The 22,779-nt window shown below is 36.8% G+C and overlaps 1 protein-coding gene across 3 annotated transcripts in view; it reads left to right on the forward strand.

Moving 5' to 3' along the window:
* LOC101882461 (mannosyl-oligosaccharide 1,2-alpha-mannosidase IA) overlaps window positions 1-22,779 on the forward strand; it is a 356,204-nt gene that overhangs the window by 323,920 nt on the left and 9,505 nt on the right. Inside the window, exons 6-10 of one of the 3 annotated variants that reach the window (XM_087288103.1) lie at window positions 1,362-1,485; window positions 6,127-6,220; window positions 11,522-11,637; window positions 17,485-17,704; window positions 22,706-22,779. The exon at window positions 22,706-22,779 is cut by the window's right edge and continues 99 nt beyond it. In XM_087288103.1, coding sequence (XP_087144229.1) covers window positions 1,362-1,485; window positions 6,127-6,220; window positions 11,522-11,637; window positions 17,485-17,704; window positions 22,706-22,779 — 628 coding nt within the window. Of the gene's footprint in view, window positions 1-1,357; window positions 2,674-3,453; window positions 5,515-6,126; window positions 6,221-11,521; window positions 11,638-17,484; window positions 17,705-22,705 lie in introns of those variants that run through there. The other 2 variants (XM_087288102.1, XR_015512119.1) reach the window with 2 other exon arrangements.

Genomic DNA, 22,779 nt, shown 5'->3' on the forward strand with positions numbered 1-22,779 from the left:
AGGATTTAAGTGACTTTGAATGTGGCATGGTTGTTGGTGCCAGACGGGCTGCTCTGAGTATTTTCTTTCTTCAGAAAACAAGACATACTTTTTTATGCTATTTTATGTGTCTAGTATGTATCTTGATTTAATAATATTTAGATATTTGAATTGAAAACAGGACAAAACTACTTTATATACTATATATAATATATATACTACTATATTATTACTGTTATTATTATTATTGTTATTATTATTATTATTATTATTGTTGTTGTTGTTGTTATTTTATTATTGCTATTATTATTATTATTATTATTTAATATTATTATTATTATTATTAATTTATTGTTATTATTATTATATTTTAGTATTATTATTATTATTATATTTATTATTATTATTATTATTATTATTATTATCATTAATTATTATTATTATTATTATTATTATTATTATTATTATTATTATTATTATTATCATCATCATCATCATCATTAATTATTATTATTATTATTATTATTATTATTTATTTTTTATTTATTTTTATTGTCATTGTTATTATTATTATTATTATTATTATTATTGTTGTTGTTGTTGTTGTTGTTGTTGTTGTTGTTGTTATTATTATTATTTTTCATTATTATTATTATTATTATTATTATTATTATTATTATTATTATTATTATTATTATTATACCAGCTCAGGGATGAGCTTTTTTGAATAAATGGTTGGAATTATTGCTTTACTTTTTTTTATCCGATTCATCGGTTGATCGAAAAAATAATCAACAGATTAATCGATTATTAAAATAATCATTAGTTGCAGCCCTAGTGTGCTGCATATTTACCGGTAAAATTCTAGCAACCACAGCTGTAATATTCAGTTTAAAGTACACATGAAATCAAAACTGACCATACTGATTTTGTTGCTAGTTTTGTGATGAACGTCTATGCGTGTCTTTTTAATCTTTAATTGAGATCTGAAAATGCACTTCCTGTTTGTTTTCAGTTAAATTCTCAGTTTAGGTCAGTCTGAAGTTTGGGTGTGGCTAACATACTTAACCACGCCCCCTCCAGCTGTCAGTTTTGACATCAAACAAAATTGGTGAACAGGAGGAGTCTGTTAGGTTGTAATAACTCTGCCCAAACTCTTTACCCATCTTTCTGAATGAAAAGCCTACTTTACTACATCCAATCAGCTCGCAGTAGAAAAAACAAGCCACACCCACTGTTTTTTCATTTAACATTCTGTTTCTCTAGGAGCTGCGTTACAATATGAAAAAAATGGTCACAGATTTGTTTAGTTTTTTTTTTATTACGCTGTGTGTAATAGAGTGTGTTGGTGTTCACGGTGCCCGCTCTGCCCTCTGTTGCAGTGGCACCAGCTGGAGTTGGGGCTGGGCATCAGCCGGCAGCAGCATCCTGGCGGAGTTCGGCACTTTACACCTGGAGTTCGTTCACCTGTCGGAGCTCTCCGGAAACCCAGTGTTCACCGAAAAGGCAAGATTTATTTCTCTGATCATTCAATCACACTAGCTATGTTTCCATCCACCATGCATATTTTAGAACATAGCGTAAAAATAGCCTAACGTACAATTTAAAGTCAGAAATTTCTGTTTAACACAGAGATTATTTCAACACATTTCTAAATATAATCGTTTTAATAACTTATTTATAATAACCAATTTATTTGACCTTTGCAATGATGACAGTAAATAATATTAGACTAGATATTTCTCAAGACACTAGTATTCAGCTTAAAGGGCCATGACACCCCCCAGTTTCGGTTAAAGTCTACTTCAGAATTTTTTCAAAAGATGCATGATTAATGGGCGTGGAGCTCCGCGAGCATCGGGCAGGAGTGGGCATGGCCAGCAGGGGAGAACGCGAGCGAATAACGAAGCTAGCTCACAAAATGAGACAAACCGTGAGGAGACGCATGAGTTTATAGTTTACAAAGTTAAAATGCAAAGAAATGAACAGTGATTTAATGCCCTGCTACATTTGTTATTCGTAATTTCATATACACATAACCACAATTTATATAATTATAAAGATAAGTGTGTTCATGTAAACACTTTAAATGAGGACTTCTCCCTCAATCCCCGTATCCAGCAGACTCAGTGCAGCAGGTCTCCTGGCCTGTCTATTTTAACCATTAGTCCTGCTGGTAATCTGGAGGATTTAGGCAAACACAGCAGCACGGCGATGTGTCTGAATGTGAACGAACTCCTGATAAAAGACAGTTCCGCCATTCTCTAATTCTCGTGCTGCTCTCCCGACAAAAATGCTAGCAGCACACACACAGCTTTGCTGTATGATCGGCCCTGACAAGATCGCGGGGGAAAACATGCAACAAACCCCGTGGATCATTAAAAAACAAACGCATATGAGCCTTCATGAACGGCTAAATACTGTGTGCCCGTGCAGTGGGTCCGTGACGTGTTTCTCAGTTCGGGCTTGACTCTGGTAGGTCTCATGAATAATTAAGCAGCCGGCTCTTCTCATAGGATAAGAAAACTCCGCTATGAATAATAATGAGAAACCGACGCGTCATCATTGCACTTGCAGTACTGCGCTACGTCGCCGATTTTGATCCCGCCCCAAAAATCATTTTAAAACCGGAAGCTGTAATTAGCTGACAAAAGCTCAAAATTATCCAGTTTTCCCCACAATTAAAGCTGACAGGTGCTAACATTAGCCCCTTTCACACATACAGACCTTTCCGGAAAATTACCGGCAATTTTCCGGAAAGGTTGTATGTGTGAACAGGTCCTTTTTGAAAATACCGGTAAATTCGTTCAGGCTATTTTCCGGAAAGAGAAGTTGTAAGATTACCGGCAATTTGCCGGAATGCTGCGCTGTGTGAACGCAGAAGGAAGATTTCCGGAATAAGCGTGTGCACGTCTAGAACGTGCTGACGTAAGACGTCTGCTTTAGCCAATCAGAACAGTCAGACGCATTTACGTCCGCGCGGTTTATGAGAATAAAAGCCTTTGAATATTTTTCCAGACACATTTAGCTGCTAGAAGTTAGTCAGATCACGTTTATATGTTCTTCTTAATGCCAACTGTGTAAATGATCATCGATGAGATGCTTATGATAAGCCGTTGTTTGTTTACCTTCAAGCTTTGCGTGTGCCCATGAAACAGCCTGTGAGCGCCTGCACACGCACATATTATGAACATCTCGAAATGCGAAAGTGATCCTGCGAAAGTTGTTCACAATATTGATCATCCACAGAGTTTGTAATTTAGTCAAATGTTTACAAATACAAGCGCAGCCGTTTAAAGCTCATTTGTGGTGAATGATGTCAGAATTTACCGGTATTTTGGAATGGATGTGTGAATGCTCTTTTCCGGAAAAATTCCGTAACGTCCTCGCCTGTGTGAACAGCGCTTTTTTGAATATACCGGTAAAGTCGTTCCGTAAATTTTCCGGATATTTACCGGTATCACTGTGTGAAAGGGGCTATTGTCTTAACTGATGCTCAACACACACACATCTGTTAATATAAAAAAAAAGTTCTCCAGGGTGTCCTGAACCTTTAAAGTGACATTTAAAGGCTTAACTAGGTTATTTAGGGTAAAGTTAGGGTAATTAGGTAAGTCATTGTATAAAAGTGGTTTGTTCTGTAGGCAATCCAAAACTAATATTGCTTAAGGGGTCTAATAATATTGTTTAAAATAGTTACAATTTTCTGGAAAGATCTGTATGTGTGAACAGGCCCTCTTTGAAAATACCAGTAAATTCGTTCTGGCTATTTTCCGGAAAGAGAAGTTGTAACATTACCGTTAATTTGTCGGAATGCTGCGCTGTGTGAACGTAGAAGGAAGATTGCCGGAAAGAGCGCGTGCACATCTAGAACGTGCTGACATGGACGTCTACTTTAGCCAATCGGAACAGTCAGACGCATTCAAGTCCGAGTGGTTTATGAAAACAAAAGCCTTTCAATAGACACAATTAGCTGCTAGATGTTAGACAGATAACGTTTCTATGTTCCCTCTCAATGCCAACTGTGTAAATAATTAACGATAAGTTGCTTATGATAAGCCGTTGTTTGTTTACCTTCAAGCTCTGCTTCCTTCAGTTGCTTGATGCATCGCATGTGCCCGTGAAGCAGCCGGTGAACGCCAGCACACACACATATCATGTACATCTCGACCAAGCGGCAACCTCCCGCTCTCCCTCGGGAAGCCAATACGGAAGTAACTAAAACTGCAATTCATCTGAAATTCCGCTAGTCTTGGCCGCTCCTGGCTCCAAAACAGAGCAAATTTTAATTGAGCCCACTGTTAGAATGGCCAACTTTACAGCAGAAAAAAAGGTGTTTACAGCCTGGTACAAAAAAAGATTTTGGTTCATACAGCTAATATTACCCTTCATGACAACTGTGAGGGGGGGGGGATTTTTTTATAACTCATCTGTTTCCTTTATATTAAGTTATATTAAGTTTGCATAATTAAGGGAGTGGCTACTTGAGTGACAGCTAGGTCTCGTTGGTCGCCGTCACGTCACCTCAGCTGAATCCTGCAGATTAGCCACTGAACTCTGCATATTCATCGTATTTCTGTGTTGTTTTATGTGGCTTTACACAGTCAACTGCCTTTTGAACTTGTTTGATGCAATTATCAGATAGCATGGCATGCTGTGTGCACTTAATTGTGCTCACAAACCATTCACGTGGCCTCCGTTTCCCATGTGAGTAAAGTTATATACTCATATACCATCTCTATACATGTATTTGTTTTATTTAAGATCATTTATCGTTTATATTTAGAGCTGTAATGCACTGCAGAATCTGTCAGATTGATTAGCTGTAGGCTCTAGATCAGTCATCTGAAGCGTTGTCATACAGTGTTATGCTGGATTTCATCAATAGTCTTACATTAACTAACACAGACTGTATCTGAAGTGTTTGGAAGTAATTTGCGTTTTCCTCCTGTTGAAAAACGTCATAAGAACAATGTTTAGTGGCTCAATGTGTTACAGCAGTGTTTTTAAAAGACTAAACACTTTATTGATATAGTGTACAACCAAGCAAAAGTGGTCAGAATACAAATGAGTCACAGGTGATAAAGTATTAAGCGTTCTCCCAAAGTAAAGTGTGTCTGAACCAGGTCCAAGCTAAATGCCAGCAGGTGTCTGTAGCTCCGCTCACTCTCCGCCTCATTGCCCTTGTTTGGTATCCCGCCGTGGGTGTGATGACGCGTGAACAAAATGGCGACGGTTGGCCGCGCCTACTTGTGGCTTCTTTTGCGCTCTTCAGAAACCTATGGGTGACGTCACGGATACTACGTCCATATATTTTACAGTCTATGATCTCGACATGCAAAAGCGTTCTTCTATATTTTCACCGAAGCTGTTCACAATACTGATCCATCCACAGAGTTAATGTAGCCAAATGTTTACAAATTCAAGCGCAGCCGTTTTGAGCTCAAATCTGGTTAGTGATGTCAGAATTTAGGCAAGGCAAGTTTATTTATATAGCACATTTCATACACAGTGGCAATTCAAAGTGCTTTACATAACCAAGAATAAAATAAACAAGTAAAATAAAAATAAGAACAAATAATAAAAATGAGTAAAAAAAACAAACAAAAACAGGTAAAATGTGATAGAAAAGAATGAAGAAGAAGAGAAAAACATAATAGTGCAATCTGTCGGACGCAGCACAGTGCCCATTAATTAAAGGCACTTTACTGAATGAGCACTACTGCTTTCTTGGAATGGATGTGTGAATGGACTTATACGGATAAATCCCGTAACGTTCCCGACTGTGTAAACAGCGCTTAGTAAATTTACCGGTAAAGTTGTTCCGGAAATTTTCCAGATATTTAGGGTATCACTGTGTGAAAGGGGCTATTCTCTTGAGTGTGTTTCGTCTTCGTCTTCTGAGGCACAACTCATTTATTTGAGAAGAAAAAACACCACAGTGGCTTCTCCCAACGCATCATATTTTTTTGTCTGATGTTTGCCACCAGTTTTTTGGAAGTGCTGATTTTCTTCTCTTTGACTCTAGGAACGCTGCTTTATCCAGTATATGTATTACAGGTTTGTGCATAAGTTTAGAGAGCATATAATTGTTATCGCTTAATAAACTGTGAATTTTGTGTGTCTTTATTTTATTCTTTATTTTAGGTGATGAACATCCGAAAGCTGCTGGATAAAATCGAGAAGCCTCACGGTCTGTATCCAAACTTCCTGAGTCCCGTCAGTGGAAACTGGGTGCAGCGTGAGTCTTTTTAACCTTTGTAAATGTTTAAACCATATATTTAGCAGTTGTTTTTTTCATTTTTATTTATTTTATTTTACAAGTAATTTTTTCGTAGTTCTGTAATGAATATGTTAAATTCAGAAAAAAAAATTCTGGTTAATTACTGTGAATTTGTAAATGCTGCACATTTTAAAAACTGACTCTGAAGAGCCTTACGCCTGTTTCACACCGCAAGCGTCAGCGTCGTGTGAGCAGCGCGTATGTCGAGCAGTAGCAGCACGCAGGCGTTTGCCTTTCACACCAGCTGCGTCTGCAGCGCGCAGCTCTTCGGCAGCTGCTGCAGAGATCAACCTATCTCTGTCTACTCTATCTAGTTACCCATGTCTCCCTATAAACAAATACACTTTTTAAACTTTTCATCTGCACCAAGGCCCCTCCTATGCTGTTTCTTTAACCTGCAAATGTTTATTTTACAAATTTTATAGATCAAACAGTGCTGTATGCTTCTCAAGCTAACTTATATGAGAAGTGTCTACAGTCAGAAGACAATCGCCTGTGATATCATGTCATTTGTTATTTGATTATCAGGTTGCTGTAGACCTAGTTATAATCATATTTATACAATATAGTTATAATGATATTTATACATGATCAAACTAGTGTTACCTTCTCCGCTTCAGTGATGTCCAGCGGCAGAATAACCGCTCGTTAATTCATGCTCGTGCAGAGGATGAGACAGACAAAAGTAACCAATGCATGCTTTTATTTTACTTATTTTCGTGTTGTTAGATTCACAGTGCAAACAGCTCCCGGTAGGAATAACTCGAGTGAACATAAAACAAAGCCGATTAAAACTTTCTTCCTCTGCTCAGCTGCACAGCACACAGCGAGCTCACATAATCCAGCATGCGTGTCGCACTACACTACCCACAATACACTTCGCTATGGACTACAAATCCCGTAAATATTCTATTTTCCCTCTCCTACAACACTAGTGTGCAAAACTGATACTAAAATTGTTTTACATTTGGTTTTGTAGTTCGGGCCTAAATAAATGTTTGTTGCCGTTTTTAATCGTTTTAAGTTAATTTGAATGACTATATATAAACAATTTGACATTATTAACGCATTTATTAGGTAAAGCTGCTACTTTTTACTGCCATTCAATGTGTTTTGGTCATCATCAATGCACTGTCACTTTAATTGAGCGTGAGCAGCGCGTCAAAAATAGACCCAGCGCCGAAACTATCGCTGCACTGCTGCTTCGGCGACGCTCACGTCTCGCTCTGACGCGCTGCTGCTGCGTGCGGTATGAAAGCTCTAATCTGTTAACATGGACGCCGAAAACACACGCGCTGCTCACGCACTGCTCACGCGCCGCTGACGCTTGCGGTGTGAAACAGGCGTTACTTGTAGACTGATTTCACGCGGCCGCCATTTTTAAAAGCGAAATCGAGGCTGCAGTTGGAAGAAACCCGGAAGTATCGTCGGGAGTTACATTGGAACGTTGTTTACCTGGCTGTATATCTTATTAGTGAATAGAAAGTGACACAAATTTATAATTTCACCGCCTTCAGAGTTACCGGAAAGTCCGTTCTGCCCCTTTATGCTGCCCCTTTAAATAGGAGATCAATGTAGCGAATTTTGACGCTCTCGCCGCCGGAGCTGAAGGCAGACAGCGATGTCACCAGGGCGGCCAGAGCAACCTTCGGTGTGAACACACAGTCACTGTGCTATTTATCTGACGCAGCTGAGGCGGAGATTGAGGCACACTCTGATAGGCACGAGGGAACGGTGGGTGGGGAAGAACCAGCATTAAAGGCACAGGCCACAAAAACAGCTACATAGTGTTCAGAGCAGAAAATCCTAATATTCTGAAAGGTCTAATGAATAATCTGAAGGACGTTTTAAGCTGTAACTTTACAGACACACTCTGGAGACACAAAAGACCTCTCTTAAATCTTGAAAAAGGGGTCAAGTAGGTGCCCTTTCAATTCAAATGAGATTGTGCTCTTTTCAAAAGAGGGCGGAGCTACAAATGCCTATGTGTCAGCATAGTGGCAGATTCAGAAAGAAGACTAACATTCTATGCTAATGAGGTAGAGATGGGCACTTGTGGGCGGGGCTTTCCCCCTCTGATGATGTACAAAGGGAGAATGTCAATCAAAGTGTATCTGCAGACTGTTGTTATCAAGACTGATTATAAAACACAGTGATTATTTTCTACCTTTAATAGCTGCTTATATTCACACATATTTGTGTTTAAACCCCTTGTAAAAGGGATTTTTGTGTAATAGCTCTCCTTTGAATTCAGTGCAGATTTTTCCTGCTGGTGTTTGTGCATTTATTAGTGTTACTATTTAGCTTCTTTTCTGCTGGGTCATGAGAGCGTCTCTCTCGGGCTCCCTCTTTGAGTTTCACAATGCAATTATTCTGGCATCCATGACATCAATTGAGCCAGAGCGACTCTCCTGTCGAGCCCACGGCCAAGAGTTATTAAAATGATAATAAATCCCATTACCTGCTGGAAATTGAATCTTTCAGAATTCACCTGGAAAACAGGAGAAATGTTTCTCTTCTTCTTTAACAGGTTGAATGTAATCTGCGGCTGCAGTGTTAATTGTAATGTCTTGGGATTGTCTAATGAATGTTGGAGATCAGCTGTGATCTGCATGTCAATAGTGACTCGTGCATTATTGCACACATACTGTAGGGTCTTCTGTCAACCGAACACGCTTGACTGTGTGTTTAAAAATAGAAAGCATTTCGCTCTGATCCTCATAAGAAGAACAGGACACATCTGTCTGACATTTAACATCGGAATCAAAATATAAAGAAATTATATGCTGTAAATATATGTACAGTTGAAGGCAAAATTATTAGCCCCCCTGAATTATTAGACCGCTTGTTTATTTTTTCCCTAATTTCTGTTTAACAGAGAGAAGATTTGTTCAACACATTTCTAATCATAATAGTTTTAATAACTCATTTCTAATAACTGATTTATTTAATCTTTGCCATGATGACAGTAAATAATATTTTATTAGATTTTTTAAGACACTTCTATACAGCTTAAAGTGACATTCAAAGGCTTAACTAGGTTAATTAGGTTAACTAGGCAGGTTAGGGTAATTAGGCGAGTTATTGTATAATGATGGTTTGTTCTGTAGACTATCGAGAAATGGTGTTTAAACAATTTTAAAACTGCTTTTATTTCAGCCGAAATAAAACAAACAAGACTTTTTTACAGAAGAAAAAATATTATCAGACATACTGTGAAAATGTCCTTGCTTTGTTAAACATCATTTGGAAAATATTTTAAAAAGAAGAAAAAAAATTGAAGGGGGCTAATAATTCTGACTTCATCTGTATATATACAGTGCTCGGCATATATAAATATGCCCCTCACAGATCTCTCTTCTTATTACTTTTAATAGGAAGCTATGCAATATTATATTTGTGTAAATACAGTTGAAGTCAGAACTATTAGCCCCCTTTGAATTTTTTTTCTTTTTAAAATATTTTCCAAATGATGTTTACCAGAGCAAGGACATTTTCACAGTATGTCTGATAATATTTTTTTCTTCTAGAGAAAGTTTTATTTGTTTTATTTTGGCTAGAATAAAAGCAGTTTTGAATTTTTTTAAAAACATTTTAGGGACAAAATTATTAGCCCATTTAAGCTATATTTTCTTTCGATAGCCTACAGAACAAACCATCGTTATGCAATAACTTGCCTAATTACCCTAACCTGTCTAGTTAACCTAATTAACCTAGTTAAGCCTTTAAATGTCACTTTAAGCTGTACAGAACTGTCTTGAAGAATATCTAGTCTAATATTATTTACTGTCATCATGACAAAGATAAAATAAATCAGTTATTAGAAATGGGTTATTAAAACTATTATCATTAGAAATGTGTTGAAAAAAATTTTCCCTCCGTTAAACAGAAATTGGGGGGAAAAAGGTGTTAATAATTCAGGGGGGCTAATGATTCTGACTTCAGCTGTACATTAGATCAAATCTGGAGCTTATCTAACAAAATAACTTACGATAACGCTCCAAAAACTAGTACTGCCAAATTTATATGTAATAGAAAAATATCAGATAAGTAGGTTGTTCTGTCAGCAAGAAGGTCGCTTGTTCGAGCCTCGGCTGGGTCAGTTGGCATTTCTGTGTGGAGTTTGCATGTTCTCCCCGTGTTCGCGTGGGTTTCCTCTGGGTGCTCCGGTTTCTCCCACTAGTCCAAAGACACGCGCTTTAAGTGAAATGGGTATACTAAAATTGTCCATGTATGTGTGTGAATGAGAGTGTATGGATGTTCCCTAGTGATGGGTTACAGCTGGAAGGACATCCGCTGTGTAAAACATATGCTGGATAAGTTGGCGGTTCATTCCACTGTGGCGACCCCAGATTAATGAAGGGACTAAGCTGAAAAGAAAATGAATGAATGAATGATACATTAATGAAGGCTCCAACCAGCGACCTTCTTGCTGTGAGGAGACAGCACTACCTGCTGCGTTCCCGCATCGCCCATATATATATATATATATATATATATATATATATATATATATATATATATATATATATATATATATATTTATATATATATATTTATATATATATATATATATATATATATACATACAGCAGTTGGTTGGACAAATTAGTATTAAGGACCACCAGTTTTCTCAGAAAACAAATGTTCTATTGCTGTTGACTTGAAACTTTAATCGAATGTTGGTAACCAAAGAAATCCATATATGAAAAGAAAACAAATCTAATTAGTTTACAAATGAAGAAATGAAGTTCTGTGTAATAAAATGAAATGACGCAGGGAAAAAAATATTGAACACATGAAGAAAGGGAGGTCTAGTTTGGCAGTGAAAGCCCAAACAGCAGCTGAAATCTCTCAGTAGTTCTTCAGCAAGCCTCTGCTCTTCCTCAGTGTAAATGAATATCAGCTGCTTCAGTCCAACATTTACATTAGCAGGAGGATAAGGATGAAACCAGGGTGGACATTTCATTAAGACAATGATCCAAAACACAGCCAAGGACATTTCAGATGCATTCAGAGAAAGAAAATCAAGCTTCAGAATAAAGCTCAGATCTGATAGACAAGACCCACAGAAGCATCAAGATTTAGACACTCTGTTGAAGTCTGTAAGAAACTCACTCCTGAGCAATGCATGTGCCTTCATTCTCCATATGAGAGGCGTTTGCCACTGTGTGTTTGTGTCATTCAGAATTGGTTTCTCAGGATTATTTTGTATTTTAAAAGTTTGTGTTTGACGATGTGTTCTGCTCTTCTTCTCAGATCACGTGTCGATCGGCGGACTCGGGGACAGTTTTTATGAATATCTGATCAAATCTTTTCTGATGTCGGATAAGACGGATGAGGAGGCCAAGAAGATGTATTACAGCGCGATGGAGGTGCGCAGATCTCATTCCTATTATTCACAGATTGATTAATCGCTCCTGTCCAAACATCATCAGAGTCATCGACAGCATTGATTCTATATCTGCTTACAGTCCAGCTGCAGTCCAGTTTCAGATCCTCAGCCTGTTTGATGGAAATATTATTTCAAAAGATAAATATTACAGGTGCTACAAATATGATATTTTAAGTGCTGTGTTTATATTTATCATGTGCTAGAGCAGTGTATACAATTCATAAGCAATAATATGTTATTTTAACATTATTATTACAATATTTATACACAAGTATAGACATGTCCACATTCTAGCATTTCACCTGATGGCTTTAAACAGCTCACTGTGAACCAATGATTTGAATCAGTGCGTCTACAAGCTGAAGGGATCATTTAAATCAGTGAGTCGTTATCTGCTGACTCACTCCGACCAGACCAGTGAATTATTATCTGTAGAGTTGCTCTGCATTTGAATCAGTGAGTCATTAATTGCAAACTTGCTGTCAATAAATCATGTGAATCAGTGAGTCAATATCTACAGACTCACTCTGAATGAATCATTTGAATGAATGAGGGGATACTTGCAGACTTACTGTGAACTATCGATTTGAGTCATGATCTGCTGACTCCCTCTGACCAGATCATTTGAATCAGTGAATTACAAGCTGTAGATTTTCTGCAAGTGGGTCATTTTAAATCAGTGAGACATTCATTGCAAACTTACTGTAAATACCTCATTTGAATCAGTGTCATATTCTACAAACTCACTTTGAATGGATCATTTGAATCAGTGAGTCATTATCTTCAAACTTATTCTGCATGAATCATTTGAATAAGTGAGTCAATTGTCTCATAATTCACCCTGAATAGATCATTTGAATCAATGAGTCATAATCTACAAACTCACTCTGAATGGATCCTTTGAATCAGTGAACGGTTAGTTGCAGACTTGCTGTGAATAAATGGATAATTTGAATCAGTGAGTCATTTATTGCAAACTTACTGTAAATACCTCCTTTGAATCAGTGAGTCATATTCTACAAACTCACTCTGAATTGATCATTTACATCAGTGAGTCACTATTTACAAACTCACTCTGAATGGATCATTTGAATTAGTGAGTCGTTATTTGAATCAGTGAGTCAATATCTACAGATCATTTAATCATTTAATATCATCTAATAGATCATTTGAATCAGTGACAGTTGCGGACTCACTGTGAACAAATGATTTGAATCAATGAGGTTTTGTCTGTAAACCTACTCTTACCGGATCTTTTGAATCAGTGATATACTAGCTGGAGAATTACCAACTCTCTCTTAAGGGATCATTTGAATCAGTGAGTCATTACTTGAATCAGTGAGTCAATATCTACAGACTCACTCTGAATGAATCACTTGAATGAATGAGGGGATACTTGCAGACTTACTGTGAACTATCGATTTGAGTCATGATCTGCTGACTCCCTCTGACCAGATCATTTGAATCAGTGAATTACAAGCTGTAGATTTGCTGCAAGTGGGTCATTTTAAATCAGTGAGACATTTATTGCAAACTTACTGTAAATACCTCATTTGAATCAGTGTCATATTCTACAAACTCTCTTTGAATGGATCATTTGAATCAGTGAGTCATTATCTTCAAACTCACTCTGAATGAATCATTTGAATAAGTGAGTCATTATCTCATAATTCACCCTAAATAGATCATTTGAATCAATGAGTCATAATCTACAAACTCACTCTGAATGGATCCTTTGAATCAGTGAACGGTTAGTTGCAGACTTGCTGTGAATAAATGGATAATTTGAATCAGTGAGTCATTTATTACAAACTTACTGTAAATACCTCCTTTGAATCAGTGAGTCATATTCTACAAACTCACTCTGAATTGATCATTTACATCAGTGAGTCATTATTTACAAACTCACTCTGAATGGATCATTTGAATTGGTGAGTCGTTATTTGAATCAGTGAGTCAATATCTACAGATCATTTATTCATTTAATATCATCTAATAGATCATTTGAATCAGTGACAGTTGCGGACTCACTGTGAACAAATGATTTGAATCAATGAGGTATTGTCTGTAAACTTACTCTTACCGGATCTTTTGAATCAGTGATATACTAGCTGGAGAATTACCAACTCTCTCTTAAGGGATCATTTGAATCAGTGAGTCATTACTTGAATCAGTGAGTCATTATCTACAAATTCACTCTGAATGGATTATTTGAATCAGCGAGTGGTTAGCTGCAGACTCACTGTAAACAAATGATTTGAATCAGTGAGTCATTATCTGTAAACTTACTCTGACTGGATCTTTTGAATCACTGAATTATTGACTGTAGCTGGATCATAAGAATCAATTAGTTGTTATCACCAAACTTACTCAGAATTGATTGATTGAATCAGTGAGTGGTTAGTTGCAGGCCCACTGTGAACAAATGATTTGAATCAGTGAGTCATTATCTGTGAACTTACTCTGACTGCATCATTTAAATGTGAATTATTAGTAGAACTGCTGTAAATGAATCATTTGAGCCATCCATTGCAAACTTACTGTGAATACCTAATTTGAATCAGTGAGTCATTACCTACTAACTCATTCTAAATAGATTGTTTGAACCAGTGAGTCATTATTTGAATCACTGAGTCGTTATCTACAAACTTACTCAGAATTGATTAATTGAATCAGTGAGTGGTTAGTTGCAGGCTCGCTGTGAACAAATGACTCTAATCAGTGAGTCATTATCTGTAAACTTACTCTGAACAGATCATTTGAACTGCTGTAAATGAATCATTTGAGTCATACATTGCTAACTTTCTGTGACCTAATTTGAATCAGTGAGTCATTATCTACTAACTCATTCCAAATGGATCATTTGAATCAGTGAGTCATTATCTACTAACTCATTCCAAATGGATCATTTGAATCATAGACTCATTATTTGAATTAGTGAGTCATTACTAACTCATTCTGAATGGATCATTTGAATCATGTGCTGGTTTCTGCTTGTCTGCAGACATAAAAACAACAGAACACACAGCAAACACAATCATTTTGAGGAAACAAACAGCACAGAAATGTTTTCTTCTATAGTCTTTGTCAGATTTATACACTTTATAGAATCTAAATGTCGCTTTTCTTCTGCACACTGTCTTCTGCTATACATAAAACATGGCATGCATAAGTGTGGTCGTCTCCTAAAGCAGCATCCAAGCTTTTATTGAAACCCAGCGTCACCTTGATTTCAAGGCGCTTTACAGATCTGACAGAGGTTTCTTTCACTCAAAGCACATCCATCCGTCTGTTTTTCACGGATTAATAGCTGCATTATATTCAGTGTTTTCTATGACTTTAACAGAGCTGTGATTTATTATAATAATGATATTAATATTAACCCTCAGCGACAGCTTCAATTACATTCACAGACACTGTATCGCTAACTCAAACCTTCTGTTCATTGAAATAAAGATAAAATACAAAATAGGGGTGGCTCAGTTGTTAGCACTGTTGCCTCACAGCAGGAAGGTTGCTGGTTTGAGTCCCGGCTGGGCCAGTTGGCATTTCTATGTGGAGTTTGCATGTTCTCCTCATGTTGGCATGGGTTTCCTTCGGGTGCTCCGGTTTACCCCACACACGCGCTATAGGTGATTGGATGACGTAAATTGGACGTAGTGTATAAGTGTGTGTATGAGTGTGTGTATGAGTGTGTGTGTGTGTGTGTGTGTGTGTGTGTGTGTGTGTGTGTGTGTGTGTGTGTGTGTGTGTGTGTGTTAATGAGTGTGTATGGGTTTTTCCCGGTACTGGGTTGCAGCCGACAAGGCATCCGCTGCATAAAGCATATGCTGGAATAGTTGGTGGTTCATTCCGCTGTGGCAACCCCTCATGAATAAAAGACTAAGCTAAAGAAAAAATTAACGCATAAAATACAAAATATAGATTAAAACCTGACAACAAATCTTAACAAATTTGCATTATTTTGCTGTATAGATAAGCATAAATGCACAATTAGTGGTAAATGCACATTAAATTAAATGTTATATTTTTCTATATTAAAAAGCTTACAATCAAATTAATAAAAAATAAGTAAATGTTGCCTTACCAAATAAATGAAATAGCTTAACCGAAAATCTAAATAAATAACATAAAAAAGAAGAAAATTATAATAGATTACTACATTAAAATACTACAACGGTGTCTAAACTCAAAATAGGTCCTTCATTTAATATGTAAATATATAAACACTAATTTACCATATAGATGGTTTAAAATAGGTGTAAGGCTTTATAATGATTTATATTGTTTCATTTTAAGTTACTAGATTAAAGTTTTTGGTTAAGAAAAGTATGTAAAATAAAAACCTGATTTTTTTCAATGTAATTATTGGAAATTTAAAATGTTTATCTTGCCAAAAGCTTACCAAAAGTGCTAAAAAGTCTAAACTAAAACTAACAATAAAGCATATACAATTATCAGATAAAACTACTAACACCAAAGCTCAACTGAAAATAAATAAATATATATAAATACATAAATAAACAAATAAATAAATAAATAAATGAACTAATACATAAATAAACGAATAAATAAATAAACGAATAAATAAATAAATGAACTAATATATAAATAAACTATTAATAAATAAACTAATTAATAAATAAACTAATAAATAAATAAATAAAAGAAACAAATTAGCAAATGAAAAAGAAATAAATGGGTGATGCAGTGGTGCAGTAGGTAGTCGCTGGTTCGAGCCTTGGCTGGGTCAGTTGGCATTTCTGTGTGGAGTTTGCATGTTCTCCCTGCATACGCGTGGGTTTCCTCCAGGTGCACTGGTGAATTGGATAGGCTAAATTGTCTTGTGTGTATGAATGAGTGTGTCTGGATGTTTCCCAGGGATGAGTTGCAGCTGGAAGGGCATCAGCTGTGTAAAACATGTGCTAGATAAGTTTTCGGGTCATTCTGCTGTGGCAACCCCAGATTAATAAAGGGACTAAGCCGAAAAGAAAATTAATAAAAAAAAATAAAAAAACATAAAATAAATATATAAACGAGTGAATAAACAAATAAAAGAAACAAACAAGCTAATAAATGATTGAATAAGTAAAACAAACAAGCTAATGAATAAATAAATAAAACAAATAAATAAATAAGTGAATGGACAAAATAATAAATAAATAAAAGAAAAAAACTATCAAATAAACAAAGCAAACAAACAAACAAATGAACAAATGAAACAATCAAGCTAATAAATAAATAAATAAAAGAAAGAAAAAAGTTAGTAAATAAATGAGTAAATGAAACGAACTAGCAATTAAATAAATAAATTAAATAAATAAATAAACAAATAAATAATGGAATGAATGAATGAATAAATTCTAAAATATATAAAAGAAACAAACTAGCGAATAAATAAATAAACAAACTAAAACAAATAAAAATAATTAAAACAAAAAATAAATAAACAAATACTAATACATAAATAAATAAATAAATAAATAAATAAATAAATAAATAAGCTACTAAATAGATAAAACAAAACAAAAAAACAAGTCATAAAGCATCTTCTTTTTAATTTTAACATGCTACACTTTGCTGCTAAACACATTTAGAGAAATGCTGTGCTATTTCTATTTAAAAAGGTGCCGTTAATGTTTGACAATAAATATTTTCCATGATTGTAACATCATTATTCACAAAATTGATGATAATCAGTATACAGTAAGCCTGAAGTCCGGCCACTTCTTCTGGGTTTTCTGTAAGCTGTAATGTGGTTTTATATATATATATATATATATATATTGTGTTTGCTAAATGTTGTGTTTTCTCTGTTTGTCTTCAGGCCATTGAGATGAATCTGGTGCAGAAGTCTCCTGGTGGACTGACATATGTGGCCGAGTGGAGAGGTGGAATCCTGGACCACAAGATGGGTCACCTGGCCTGCTTCTGCGGCGGGATGATCGGCATCGGGGCTGAGGACGCTCCGGCAGGACAGAAACAGCATTACCTGGATCTAGCAGGCCAGATCACTCACACCTGCCATGAGTCCTACAGCCGCTCCGGTCAGTCTGATCCTGGAGCAGTGTTTACTGAGTAACTGGAGCCGCTTTACTGTCAACACATCTACAGTACAGTGTGGCTCATGCACATCCATGCATTCAGCTTTTTTATAGTATTGTGTTATGTTATAGTAGTATTTATTCATCATTTATTTTTAGTCGTCATTGACAATAAGACAGTATTTCATTATTTATATATGAGCAATATCACACGAGTAGCATTGCGATATGGCTGTATGCGGTATGGATGTTGTTGTCCCACCAGTGATGATATACAGCCACATTGCACTGCTACGAGTGTGATATTTCCTTTATACAACAGTTCGACGGCACAATCAAACATAGAGTGTAAAAATCCTTTTGTATGAGGAACTACTTTCTTCCGCCAATCATTCGTTTATACATAATAAGCCCTTACGCTTAGAAGATATAACAGTCTGATTTCTAACTACAGCAGATCAAATCAATATTAAACTGATAAGCACACCTGCCAACACTCCCGTTTTTCATGGGAGTATCCCGTATTTCAGACCAATCTCCCGCAAACATCCCGTTTTTATTTCTTCCTAAAAAAAACTCCTGTAATTTCACCCACCCCCCTCTTTGGTACAATCAGTAAACTAAACACCCCGGGTTGCCAACTTTGGTACAGTACCCGATCGAAGCGGCCGCCCAAAACCGGCTGCATCCTGTTCTCATCCTCACCCCCAAACACCCCCAGTCTCCCTGGTTTTCAGAGACGTGTTGGCAGGTTAGATGATCTCTCTCTCTTTTGTATGTTGTAGTGCCGTATTTATACCGATATATTAGGAATGTGTGTTGTGTTGCCAGATTGAAATAAGAAAAGTCCGCACTTTAGTGTTTTTTCTTATCGCAAACATAACAGCATTCTGGTAACATTAGTGAATTCGTTGTTATTTTCGGGGTTAATTATTGTGATATCCCGATTGCAACAGAGAAATACTGTAGACTGTAACACTGTAAGAAGATTTCTCTGTAGATGGATGGCATTTCATGTCAAGTTCAGCCTTGTAATCTTGAAGTGTGAGCAAAATCAGCTGTTTAGTCATTACTTTAGACATAGAGTCATTCAAACACTAGCTCTAAAGTGACGTTGGTGAATTAGGCCCCGTTTACACTAGTGCGTTTTAGTTTTAAAACGGCGTTGTAGAATGAAAACGATCCGCGTCCACACTCGCGTTTTACCCAGCATTTCTGAACAGCTCTCCGTCCACACCAAAACGCTGAAAACGCACATCACGTGACCACACACACACTCTCGGGCAAGCGCTGCAGCATTTCTACCCAGATGAGAGCTCTGCTTGTCGGACTGCTCATCAAGCATCTCCCGCTGGATCTAATCTCACAATATTTGCTAAACGTGATATTTCATTCATGTTGTTGTCTTTATCTAACGACATAGGCCAATTCCCTGACTTTGGTCATTGGAATCTATTAAGTTACTTGTTCACGGGTAACATGTTTTGGTTAAGCGCAAAGATAAGTTAATGATTAATCCAGGTACATTGACTGATCGCTTGCCTTTATTTCCTACAATGTATAAACTTATTGTATGTTATACTTTTATAATTATCGATTATTAAAACTGATATTCAGCAGAAGAGAGGGTGCGTTTCGTATTTTCACTGAAATTGAAAGGAGGCAGTTGTTATCGGCTCCGTTTTGTTATAAAGATCCACACAGTGAAGATGACGCTCATATATGCAGCACGACGCCTCAACATTTCTGCTGTCTGTTAAGTTGCTAATATTAAAAAGAAAATAGGCAGTTCCTTATATCATGTTTACATTTTATTGTTGAGAAAGGGAAACAACGTAGCCAAGGTGATGTGAATGAAGTTATAAAGTACACTTTTCCCTTTGAAGATTTACCCGTGTCCTCGGTATGTTTTCCATATCAAACTGAGAAGGGGGAGACTGCAGCCTTGATCAAACTTGCGAAGTCTGAACTTATAAGAAGAGGATGCGAGACTGAACTGTGTGTGGGCTACTTAATATTGAGGAAAAGCCCCAATCAGATAGGCGATCGTTTGCAGCCCCGCCTCCGTTTTCAGATGTCTCCGTCTTTCCCCATCCACACTGAGACGGAGCAGCAGCGTTTTAGAATGAAAACGGCCTCTCCAGCGTTTTCGAAACGCTCCGTTTTCGGCGCTCGAGAACTCCGGCGTAGTGTGGACGGATGGCGTAACCGTAGCAAAACTTATGCGTTTTCAAACTAAAACGCACTAGTGTAAACGGGGCCTTAGTAACGGCTGTTCTGCTGTTCTGATGCAGCTGCGGATGTGAATGAATGGCGGAAGAAAGTAGTTCCTAATACAAAAAGGGATTTTAGACTCTCGGTGTTTGATTTTCTTATTTATATACAGGATTGTGCTGTTTAACTGTTGTATAAACGCGATATCACATGAGTAGCAGTGCGATATGGCTGTATATCAGCACTGGTGAGATGCTAAGGCCAGCGCACGCCTCCCACCAGTGCTGATATACAGCCTTATCGCACTGCTACTCGTGTGATATTGCTCATATATTCAATATATTGTTATATGTAATTATATTCACAAACTGCTGTTAGACAACTGTGTTTAAACCCCTTATAAACGTGATTTGTTTTGTATCAAAGGCCCCTTTAATGCTGCTTATGTTAATATATTATTTTCTATTATAATATTTTCTGCTCTGCGATATATGATAAAAATGTCATATTAATGCTGTCTATGAATATTTTCCATCATTCTAACAAAGCGACTTCAGCATCGTTCACCATAATCACAAAACAACTAGCATATTACACTTTAATACGACAGTCAGGACACGTAAAATATTATTCCAGGCTGAAGTGGTGTAATATTACTAAAGAGACGAGGCGTCGGGACGAAACAACCCCGAATCAGCATGCAAATGAAAAGGTTTATTCAGTGGAGACGCTTCTCCCAGACCGGCCGCTTGTAATTTTAGATTTAAGGGCCGTAATGGGACACGTTTGCATTATGTTCTGCAGTGAAAACACTGTGCTTTTATAAAGACGCCCTCATAAAAGACAAGCTGCCGCATATACACACAGACACACACACACACATGCACACACACATTCAAATACACATAAACACATACAAACCGAACATACACACACACAGAGAAACACAATCATACATACAAACACACATGCAATCACAAGCAAACAAACAAAAACACACACAAACACATGCGCATAAGCAAACTCACATATACACACACACACAAACACAAACACAATCATGCATACTGTATAAACATGACACATGCTAACAAAAATATACAAACAAAAACACACGTAAACACAAACAAACACACATGTAAACCCATGCAAACACACACTTAAGTATACAGACACATAAACAAACAAACAAACAAACACATCAACAAAACCATAAGCAAACATCACATCACTTAAACAAACACCTAAAACACACACAAACACACATCAATACACACATGTAAACACAAACATACACATACACACACATAAACACAAGCACACACACATAAACAAACACATACAAACACAAACATACACAAACACACAAATAAGTACAAGCACACACACATAAACAAACACATACAAACATACACGTACACACACACATAAACACAAGCACACACACACATACAAACACAAACTTACACAAACACACATATATATAAAAGCACACACACCTAAACAAACACATACACACACACACACACACACACACATAACACAAGCACACACACATATAAACAAACACATGCAAACACAAAAATACACACACACACACACACACACACACACACACGTGTAAACACGTGCAAACAGAAAGCAAATACACACACATAAACAAACACACAAAAACTACACACACACACAAACACATGAAAACACAAACAAACACATATAATCACAAGCACACACACACACACACACAAAAGCAAACAACATAAAAATAAACACACAAATATACACACACAAATAAACACACACACAAGCATAAATATACACACACATATATACACAAACATACACATAAACACATGTAAACACATGCCAGCACAAACATACACACAAACACACTAACACACACATACACACAAATCAATTCACATATAAACACATGCAAACACAAACACACACACTTAAACTCACACATAAGTAAGCACACAAATACTAGCACACACACATAAACACACTCAAGTAAACAAATGCAAACACACACATCAACAAGCAAACACAGAGACAAAAGCCACACACAAACACAAATATAAACACATAAACAAACACAAGCACACACACACAAACACACATGTAAACACAAACATAGACACACACATCAACGCCCACACGTAAGCACTCACACACAGACACACACACACACACAAATGTAAGCTAACACAATCACTCACACACAAACACACACACACACACACCAACATAAACACACACATGTAAACACAAACATACACACAAATAAACACACACATGAACACACACCTGTAAACAAATGCCAGCACAAACATAAACGCATAAGCATAAACACACACACACACACACACACGCACACACACACTCACACACACACACACACACACACACACACACACACACACACACATAAGCTAACACACACAAACACACACACATTAACTCAATGCAAACACAAACATACACACAAACACACACATAGGTAAGCACACAAATACTAGCAAGCACACATAAACACACTCATGTAAACACATACAAACATAAAAACACATAAACAATCACACAGAAACACAAAAACACACACGCAAACACAAACATACACAAAACACACACACATAAACATCCCAGTGTGTGCACGAGGCAGTAGATGACACATTTATGGCTCCAGATATTCATTTGGATTCCCTCAGAATGTGCAGTGATTAATATTTGATGAGATGACCTGTAGTTGATCTTCATGTTAACTTCATGTTTCTCTCTCGTCCACAGCCACTAAACTGGGTCCAGAGGCGTTCCGCTTTGACGGAGGAGCAGAGGCCACAGCCACACGTCTGAGTGACCGA

The sequence above is a fragment of the Danio rerio genome, chromosome 16 (assembly GCF_052040795.2).
Source record: "Danio rerio strain M-AB ecotype USA chromosome 16, GRCz13ab, whole genome shotgun sequence".
Taxonomy (NCBI): domain Eukaryota; kingdom Metazoa; phylum Chordata; class Actinopteri; order Cypriniformes; family Danionidae; genus Danio; species Danio rerio.